General features: G+C 35.6%; 1 protein-coding gene across 1 annotated transcript; it reads left to right on the forward strand.

Moving 5' to 3' along the window:
• The first annotated feature begins 402 nt into the window (after positions 1-402).
• On the forward strand, positions 403-1,005 carry LOC113295002. Its single transcript, XM_026543365.1, has one exon. It carries the CDS (start codon positions 403-405, stop codon positions 1,003-1,005), a length of 603 nt encoding a protein of 200 aa, XP_026399150.1.
• The last annotated feature ends 9,711 nt before the right edge of the window (positions 1,006-10,716 follow it).

Raw genomic sequence — 10,716 nt, forward strand, 5'->3', positions numbered from 1 at the left:
TTCCTTAGCTAGGGTTAGTATAAGAACATTTTCTTAAATTTTTATCCGTGACACAGACTTTAGAATGGTTGGTACTATATGATTATTGTCTATTTTTTTTAATCTATCTTACTGTTGTTACCTGTATTATCACCGTAATGTCATATTTGTTTATCGCTATTGTTTATAATACGTTTGAAGTATTTGTCTTTATATTAAATATTTATTGGTAATGTCTGGCTATGTTGTCTAACCAATAATTATCTTTTTATTATTTTTTTATTGGTCATGTCTGACTATGCCGTCTAACCAATGGTTATTTCTTTATTTTTCTCCTATATATTGTATTAGGAGTTTAATTTTCTTTAGTTTCACTAATTCTATAAATTACTGATCATCTTTTATTTTATTAATATTCAGATCATGTCGTCTCTTTCAAAGGTGAACTTCAAAATCCTTGACATATTCGGCAACAATTACTTGTCTTGGGTTCTAGATGCAGAGGTACATCTAGGTGCTAGCTCACTTGATAAGACTATTACTAAGGACAATAAGGAGTCCCAAGAAGATCGTTCTAACGCACTAATTTTTGTTCGTCATCACTTGGACGAAGCTCTGAAGTCCCACTATCTTAGGATGAAAGACCCGTACACTCCGTGGACAAAGCTGAAGGATAGGTTTGACCATCAAAAAACGGTCATCCTTCCAAGAGCTAGATATGAGTGGATGCACCTTCGCTTACAAGATTTTAAAAGCGTAAGTGAATATAACTCGACTTTATTTCAGATTGTCTCTCGTTTAAAACTATGTGGAGAAACAATTACTGATGCTGATCTTTTGGAGAAGACTTACTCCACCTTTCATGCTTCAAACATTTTGCTTCAACAAAAATATTGTGAAAGGCAGTTTAGGAAATATTCCGAGCTTATCTCTTGCCTTCTAGTAACTGAGCAGAATAACGAGTTATTACTCAAGAACTATCAAAGTCACCCAGCAGGTTCAATAGTTGCTCCAGTTGCTCCATAGATGAATGCTACAGAAAGTCGTGGCAATGCTCCTGAAAATCGTGGAAAAGGACACGGACATTGGTTAGGTCCTAAAAATCCCAACAACAAGAAGAATGATGGTAATAATTCCCATTATCATAAGGGGAAGAAGAACGTGTTTCCAAAACACAAAGGAAAAAGCTCGCAAAGCCACTCAAAGCACCATGAATCTATTTGCCACCGTTGTGGTTCACCAGGGCACTGGGCCAATGTTTCTCATACTGCAAGTCACCTTGTTGATCTTTATCAGGAATCTATTAAACAAAAGCAAAAGAATGCTGAAACCAATGTTGCCCAATATGACATACCAATGGATATTGCCCATCTTGATATTTCTGACTTCAAGAATGATGGAAATGAGATTTAAGACATCGATTCCTGAAAAAGCGGGGGTCTAACAACACCACCCAATATTTCGCTTAGCAATCTGTATGGACTAACTCCGAAATACTTTCTAGAGAATCAACTAGACAGTCAGACTCAATCTAGGTAAAAGTATCTCAAGGAGTTAATATCTCTCTCTTGTTTTGATTTACTCAAGCTAATAGAAATCAACGAGTCCTAATCAAACACAAGGAATAACTTGGACGGTACCAAAGACCAATGTCCAAGAATCAATCAGTGATAATCAACAACCAAAGGTTGGATTAATCTAATTGATGATCTAAACGCACAACCTGTATTATTTCAATTATAAAGATAAACAATATAATGCGGAAACTGAAATAACACAGACACCAGAAATTTTGTCAACGAGGAAACCGCAAATGCAGAAAAACCCCGGGACCCAGTCCAGATTGAAGACACACTGTATTAAGCCGCTACAGACACTAGCCTACTCCAAGCTAACTTCGGACTGGACTATAGTTGAACCCCAATCAGTCTCCCACTGATCCAAGGTACAGTTGTACTCCTACGCCTCTGATCCCAGCAGGATACTGCGCACTTGATTCCCTTAGCTGATCTCACCCACAATTAAGAGTTGCTACGACCTAAAATCGCAGGCTTTAACAATAAACAAATTTGTCTCACACAGACAAGTCTATCAAAGGATCAATCTGTCTCCCAGAGAAAAACCCTAAAGTTTTTGTTCCGTCTTTTGATAATAATCAAGGCGAACAGGTTCCAATTGATAATCCGGTCTTATATTCCTGAAGAACAGCCTAGATTAATCAATCACCTCACAACAATCTTAATCGTATGGTAGCGAAACAAGATGTTGCGGAATCACAAACAATGAGACGAAGGTGTTTGTGATTACTTTTTATATATTGCCTATCGGAGAAATCAAACAATCTCAAGCCAATCAATATGATTGTACTATTACGATAGAAGATGCAAGATCAGATCACACAACTACGATAAAAGTAGTATCGGTCTGGCTTCACAATCCCAATGAAGTATTTAAGTCGTTAACTGGTTTTAGAAGAAGAAAACCAAAGGTTAAAGGAGAATCGACTCTAGCACGCAAACTAGTATCATATGTAAGGTGTGGGGATTAGTTTTGCAGAGTTGTTAGATGTTCCCTTATATAGCCTTTCAAATCAGGGTTTTTCCTTAGTTACAAAGCAATCAATATTCACCGTTAGATGAAAACCTGATTTAAATTTCAAGCTAATATTTCTCAACCGTTAGATCGAAAACTTAGCTTGTTATACACAAATGAACTGCACGCTTCTAGGTTTGTTAACCGTACCCAAACGTGTGAATTATTGGTTCAACAATAGTTTAACCGAAAGGTTCACCATATGAGCATTTCATACCAACCATGTTCTTGTTCACCATAACTAGCTCAAATGAATTAGTTAAGAAGTTGTTCAATTGCAAGGAAATCTTATGTAACTACACAAGACATAATTGAAGCAAAGATGATTTGATTCACTCGAATCGGTTCATGAACTTTAATAGCCACGGTTTGCAAAAGCATTCCTTAGTCTTTTAAGATTAAGTTCAGAAATCATCTTTAGATATATAACCTTCTCAAGTTCGCGGACTTAAGACACCGGACAGAGTTTACAAACTCTAGCAGAAATTCTCGGGATGAGAACTTCGCCGGTTCGCGGAATGGGTTCGTGGACTTGGCTCACGCAAGTAGTTTGTCAACTCCAACGGAAATTCTCGGGTTTGAGAACTTCGGCAGTTCTCGGACTGAGTTCGTGGACTTGGCACTTGCCATACTTACGGTTCTCTTAATCAACAAAGTTCGAGAACTTCGGTTCAAGGAATCCATTGGTTATGTAATCTAAACTCTCATTCCAATCATTGAAACATTCTTAGAGGACGTTATATAGTTGTTACACCATTTCTCGTCAAAGCAATTTCCAAAGTGATTGAAACATTCATGACTTTCGTCACTAGGTAAAGATAAACTTGGTCGAAACGAAAAGCTTGCCAACACATATTTCGAGATATAGATAGGCTAGGTATACTCGGCTCAAAATACCAAATGTGTATAATCTAGTCTATATATATAGCATACGACTTTTGTCTCAAAGAGTAGGAGATAGAATAGATAGACTTTTGAGTGACATATAAGTTCAAGTCTCCACATACCTTTTTGTCGAGAAGTTCCACCGGTTCCTTGAGTAGATCTTCTACTTGTATGATGAATCGCCATGAAGTCCTTGAGCTCAAGTACACTTACTATCCTAGTCCGATACTTAGCTATAAGAGATTAGAAATCAAGACTTATAGTTTTGATCACTAACATTGACAAACATGCTTGAGATAGCAACGCATGCGAGTTTGACCGATTAGTGCTCTAACAATCTCCCCCTTTTTCAATTTTAGTGACAAAACTATCAATACATATGGAATACAAAAAAGATAATGAAACTTTAGTATCTCCTATTACACATGTCTAATCTTCAACATTCCTCGAAATCTTCGTCACTTCCAAGTACTCCAATGATCCCAAAGGTTGTATGTTTATCATCACCATTGTTGAAGATCCGTAGCTATAACAATGAGAAAGCATCGGTCTCGATCATTATTATACAGTGTCATAGTATTATTACACAGTGTCAAAGTCCAATTGTATCACAACTTCAACAATAATACTATGATGATATGTATCACTCCCCCTTAGTCAATACTCCATCTCACATGAAAACCACTCCCCCTTACACAATGATCTGAAAACCATATGTATTTGTAGTGTGAACTACATATTAATTCTCCCCTTTTTTGTCAATAAAATTGGCAAAGGTACAAGAACGGGATCATAATTAAATTTCCGTAAGAGACATTTCATGACTGAGAGAAATAAACACACATGCAATCATATAGCCGAAGCTAACAACATTCATCAAGGAGTTTAAAGATACAAGATAACCCCTTTAAAATTCCACAGCCGCACACCCCTCAAGATATGACCATTAAGCATAAGTTCAAAAGAACTCTCCCCCATTTGATGTCATTCCCGAAAGAACAACAACGAGCGACCTTAATTTCAAGAGAAAAGAAGGATTTTTATTGGACACCAAAACCACGAGAATGATTTTTATATCCAAAACTCAATCAAATTATTCGTAAGAAAACCCATGAACAATTTAATCGGAATACATAATCAAATTAAACACAAAAGTGATCAATTTAATTCATTGTGCTTAACATAAGTAAACTTACGGAGCAACGACTAAGATAACCATACAAGAGAGTGATTGGCTTAATCGTTCATATACTCAACACAAGAGAACTTGTAGAGTAATAACTAAATAACCAAGAGAATGATTAATTTAGTTCTAAATGCTCAACATAAAGTACCTCATGGAACAACCAACAAAGCTAATCAAAAATAATCAACTTGGTTGTATCGTTCTCAACATAAGATACATTACGGAGCCTCACGGTAATACAAAAAAGATGGATCAATGAAGATCAATACCGTGGAATACACAAGGATTAATTCTTTTGCACAAGCATATACAATAGCAATAATCCTTGGATACAAAATATTTTAACCTATCTTCCGTCAAAGATTGACAATATAGGCTTAACTTTTGTATATGTCAAAAGTCTATTCATTCCTAAACCAATAAACGAATACCGATCATGAACGACTTTACTTTTGACAAAATATCGGACAACATAGTTCACGGACGTAAACACCAATATCCCATAACAAGTTACAATATAAAAAATCATAAAGATTAAATACTTCAAAACATCATCCTCCAAATAGTTTTAGAATTTAAATCAAAAAACCTAAAAACAAGAAGATGACAATAATAGCTATGTGTAGTCACAATCATCGTTATTCAAAGAACTAGTCATTCTTATAAACAAGATCAGGAAAATAGAAGATTTACTAGATAACCTCCTAAAAACATTTCACTTACTTTCAGTGCTCTTCTCTAATTCTCTGTATTCATCAAGCTCATCTTCAATTAAATCAATTCTCGATTCCAGATGATCCATCTTTTCTTCAAGTTTCTTGGAGGAAGTTTCAAGTTCACTTTTTAGGGCACGAACTTGTTCTAGGACCAGATTCATTGTTAAAGAAAGCTTATCAAACTGAGAGACAGGGATGTTTCCGTCCAGAGAGGAGCTGTGAATATCAGGGCTCATCATATTATCAGATGAATCGAATCGTATCTTCTTAGATGGAAAGAGAACAGTCCAAACATCACCTTCTTTACTGGAAAGACTTGAAGAAGACATGATGGAGAAGATAAATGAAATGATCACGAAGAAACTTCATTTTTAAAGGAATGAAGATGGAAAAATTCCAAATAGGACCTTTTACCAAATCCTAACAGAATTCGGTTATCTCCAGAAAAGATCTTTTGAGGAGCCAGAAACTGTACACGACCAATCAACAATATTAGAAAAATACTACAAGATGATTAACAAACACGTTCCAACACATCCCTCTTGAAAATCATGATTCTTGCCTAAGAAGGATAGGAAAAGAATCATGAACAACAGGATTACAGATCATAACCATTCCAATCCAGTAAAAGACTGGGAATTTTCTTGTGAAGGGAAGAATTGTTTGTTAATTCTTGTTTTTGCTTATTCTTTAAGAACGATGAGTTATGCACATCCTTCTTTTCCCTTTTAATCAAAGTGTCGAAGAACTTGATTTTAGATTTGTGCAATTCTTGCACCATTCTAGAAAATACTTTTTGAGGGAAGGAGGGTTTCATAGAGAATTTCTTCTTCTTCTTCTTCTTCTGCACACAACGTTTAGCAGAAAAGGACTGCTTTTGATTACTCGTGCTGAGATGATCCTGATTTTTACACAAGGAACTCGAAAGTTTTGGTAACATCTTGTGTTTTTCTATATCACCCTTGTCATCAAGATGACTTGAGAGTTATACATAGTCAGGTGACATTTGCTGACACGGCTTATGAGACATAGTCGGAGTAATTCGGCATGTCGTGTAAGAATCACGATTGTGATTTTCAGCAAAGAGATTAAGAGAACAATCACATATTTCATCCCCAGGAAAAAAATCAAGAGTATTCATCCATGCTTTAGTTATCTTATTCACCTCAATATTTGGACCATTGGAAGTATGAACACTCATGAGACCAGTTTCGCTAGTACAGTTTTTCTGAACTCTCTTATCCCTCTTTTTGATTGATCGAACCACTTTTTGAGACTTTCTTTTATTTCGTCTAAGAATTTTCTTAAGTTGTTGTATAAGCAGAGACAACGTAGAAATAAAGCAATTCTCATTTTTCTTATCAATCGATTGAGGACGTTGAGATTTTCCATCAGGAGTAGTAACATGACTACTAGACAAGTGATGTTTATCTTTTGATTTTAGTTCGCGATCGAAAATTTTAAGCTTCCCAACAAGCGTATTTCGCGAAAGAGTATCAAGATTATTTCCCTCAACGATGGCATGTTTTTTAGATTCGTATTTAGATGGCAGCGATCTGAGAATCTTTATCACAATTTTCCTTTCAGGAATAGTCCTACCTAATGCACAGGATGCATTAACAATTTCGGACATTTTGTGATAAAATTCATCAAATGAATCTTCTTCTGCCATATGAAGGTTTTCCCATTCAGAGCTAAGGTTTTGAAGCCTAGCTTCCTTTTCGCTAGTGTTACCTTCAAATACAGTTTCTAAAGTATCCCAAGCATCTTTAGACGTGGAGCATGAAGCCACAAGGTGTCGAATATCTGGGGTAATGGCATGCATGATGACATTCAAACCGTCGGAGTTTTTCTTTGCAACAAGAGACTCAGTAGTAGTATATGTACCGATGTTTTTAGGCATGGTAGTATTTTCAACTATAACGACGGGAGCCTCATAAAAATTGACGACATAAACCCATGATTGGAAATCACGCGACTGAAGAAAAGTACGCATAGCAATTTTCCACCATAAGTAGTTTGAGCCATCAAAGACTGGTGGTACGTTTACTGAGATAACACAGCTGTCCATAGAGTCAGATCGCTACAAACGCCACCCGATATTTCGCTTAGCAATCTGTATGGACTAACTCCGAAACACTTTCTAGAGAATCAACTAGATAGTCAGACTCAATCTAGGTAAAAGTATCTCAAGGAGTTAATATCTCTCTCTTGTTTTGATTTACTCAAGCTAATAGAAATCAGCGAGTCCTAATCAAATAAAGGAATAACTTGGACGGTACCGAAGACCAATGTCCAAGGATCAATCAATGATAATCAACAACCAAAGGTTGGATTAATCTAAACGCACAACCTGTATTATTTCAATTATAAAGATAAACAATATAATGCGGAAACTGAAATAACACAGACACCAGAAATTTTTTTAACGAGAAAACCGCAAATGCTAGGCCTGTCAATATTTGTCCGATATCCAGAATCGTTTCCGTTTATTCGAGATCCTATAGGATTTTATCCGTTTTATCGGATATCAGATATAATATGTTATCGAATATTTCTTGCTTAACATATCGGAATCGGATTAGTGTGTATCCGTTTGCAAATTTGTAATTTTCCCATACCCTTATTTTATTTGAATCCACTAGTAATCTGTAGAGGACTCGAGAAGTCATTTATTTTTTTTCTTTTTTTCTTATCTACTCAGTTCTCCAGTCGACTGAATCTCTGCAACTTCGATTCTTTGATTCTTCGTTTTAAACTTGGCGACGTTGGAGTAAAAGATTGAGGGAACCCTAAATTACGTTGGTCACTGGTACCAATATTTCTCTTCTCTCTGGAAGTTATTAGGGTTTTGAAATAGAATTGTGGTTCTGTGTAGATAGAATAAAATCTTTCTCTTCTCTCTGTGTATTGCGGTTCTGTTTGTTTGTTGATAGAATTTGATGATATAGAGTGATGAATTTGTATGAGTTTCTATGAAATTAGAATTTATTAGGGTTTTGAAATCAGAAATTTCAAATTAGGGTTTCTGTTGCTGTTTCAAAATTTGGGTTTTCTTTTCAATCATAGGAACCCTAAATTATGGTGGTCGCTGGTACCAATATTTCCCTTCTCTCTGTGTAGAAAGTTATTAGGGTTTTGAAATAGAATTGTGGTTCTGTGTAGATAGAATAAAATCTTTCTCTTCTCTCTGTGTATTGCGGTTCTGTTTGTTTGTTGATAGAATTTGATGATATAAAGTGATGAATTTGTATGAGTTTCTATGAAATTAAATTTTATTAGGGGTTTGAAATCAGAAATTTCAAATTAGGGTTTCTGTTGTTGTTTCAAAATTTGGGTTTTCTTTTCAATCATAGGATAAACTTGTTGAGTTTACTGGTTATTATTGATTGAATAAAATCATTTAGATGATGATTGAAGTTGGGTTTTCTCTTTATTGATTAAATTTTTAATGAAAATCATAGGTTGTAGAACATGAATCATGTCAATGATTACCCATGGAGTTATAATTGATGTCAACTTGCACAGTATAGTAGCCTGATACTATAGGAGTATATATAAAATACAATTTTTTTTCCCCTGATCTCCCAGCTCAAGGGAATATGTTGTAGTTACTTGTGAATTGTGATATTGTCAGATTGGTGGTCATGGTGTCTGATATTCATTAAATGAAATTATTGAGTCTAAATCTTTTGGCAGAACAGAATTATGCGAATGAACTTGTTGTTTATACACGTGTCGAGTCTTGTCTACTAATACACTAGAATGAACTGGTATCTGTATCCCCTATATGAAGTGTGTACGATAAAATAACTTCTATAATAGATTTTTTATGATGAATCCGTGGTCTGTGTTACCATATATATCCTTTATTTATGTGGCGCTTCATGTTCCCTTCCTCAATAATGATAGAGCTTTTGCTTTTCACTTAATTCTTCGAATTTTAACGAGTTACTGTCACTGTATTGTGAATATGATGATCTTAATTGGAATGTTACTCTATTGTAAATTTGATATTGGACCAGTTCATATGATTACTCTGTGTTTAATTTTAATAAAGGCGCTTGCAAAAATGTTTAAAAAACCAGCCAAGGGCAACACAGTTGCAACCTCAAAGTCAACCCCTTTGCCTCAATCTCAATCAAATGCTGTCGTTTCTAGGGATGGTTCACAATCACAAAGTGTTCAAGCTTCAGCAATTGGCTCAACACCGGGTACTAGTGACACTAGGAGATTACCATAACCAGAAGAGAACCCAGTTGATGATAACATGCCAGGCTCTCATACAGATGATGAAGATGGAGAAGCTGGTGAGGATCCACTGATAACTTCTCTGAAGAAAAAGCTTAGAGCAATAAGGTCACCAGTGTGGGATGAATTTGAAAGGGATTGTAAAGTAAGACACAACAAGAAAACACACGTGAGGGAAGCTGGTGTACTAGGTACATGCCATCATTGCAAGAAGGTAGTTGATGTTGATAGTGTCAGTGGTACTACAAGGTTGCAGAATCATCTAAATATTTGTCATAAGAGACCACAGAACAAGGATGGACAACAACAGATTTCTACTTCACTGAAAACAACATGTAACAAAGCTTTAAAATTGGCTAATTGGCAGTATGATCCTGCAGTTTCTAGGGAATACATGGTTAAAATGATTGCTAAGCATGATTACCCTCTCAACATGGCTTCACATTTTTACTTTAGAATGTATTGCAAGTCTTTGAACCCTGCTGTTAAGATCGCGAGTAGAAACATAACCAGAAGTGATTTGATGAAGTTTTTTAATGAACAGAAACAAGAATTGCAAGTAGTATTGGATAATCTGACCTCTAGATGTAGTCTTACAACTGATATGTGGACTGCTAAGCATACTAAAGATGGGATTATTGTGTAACATGCCACTACATAGATGATGAATGGAATTTGGTTAAGAAAACATTAGCTTATGTTTTAGTGCCATCACCACACACATGAGATGTTCTCACAGAATGTATCAAAACTTGCACTCTTGAATGGAACATAGATAGGAAATTCCTTGCTTTAACTGCTGATAATGCTGCTTCTAATGGAGTGATGATGAGGAATTTGATTAAATGGATAAATAATAAGTATTGTCTAGTTCTTGATGGGGAATTGTTTCACATGAGGTGTGCCAACCACATTCTTCATTTGGTTGTCCTAGATGGTATGAAAGTTGTTGCTAAGTTTGTGCAATCAATTAGAGATTGTGTTAAGTATGTTAAAGGTTCACAAGCTAGGAAAGAGAGGTTTGAAACGACACTGTCATAATGTAGGTTGTATGGAAAGGCAGTTAGTCTTGACGTGGACACTCGATGGAACTCAGTTTTTCTTATG

The sequence above is a fragment of the Papaver somniferum genome, chromosome 7 (assembly GCF_003573695.1).
Source record: "Papaver somniferum cultivar HN1 chromosome 7, ASM357369v1, whole genome shotgun sequence".
NCBI lineage: Eukaryota > Viridiplantae > Streptophyta > Magnoliopsida > Ranunculales > Papaveraceae > Papaver > Papaver somniferum.

Bases quoted from the DNA above. Each gene is read 5' to 3' on its own strand.
- LOC113295002 (XM_026543365.1), top strand. From the start codon at position 403: ATGTCGTCTCTTTCAAAGGTGAACTTCAAAATCCTTGACATATTCGGC.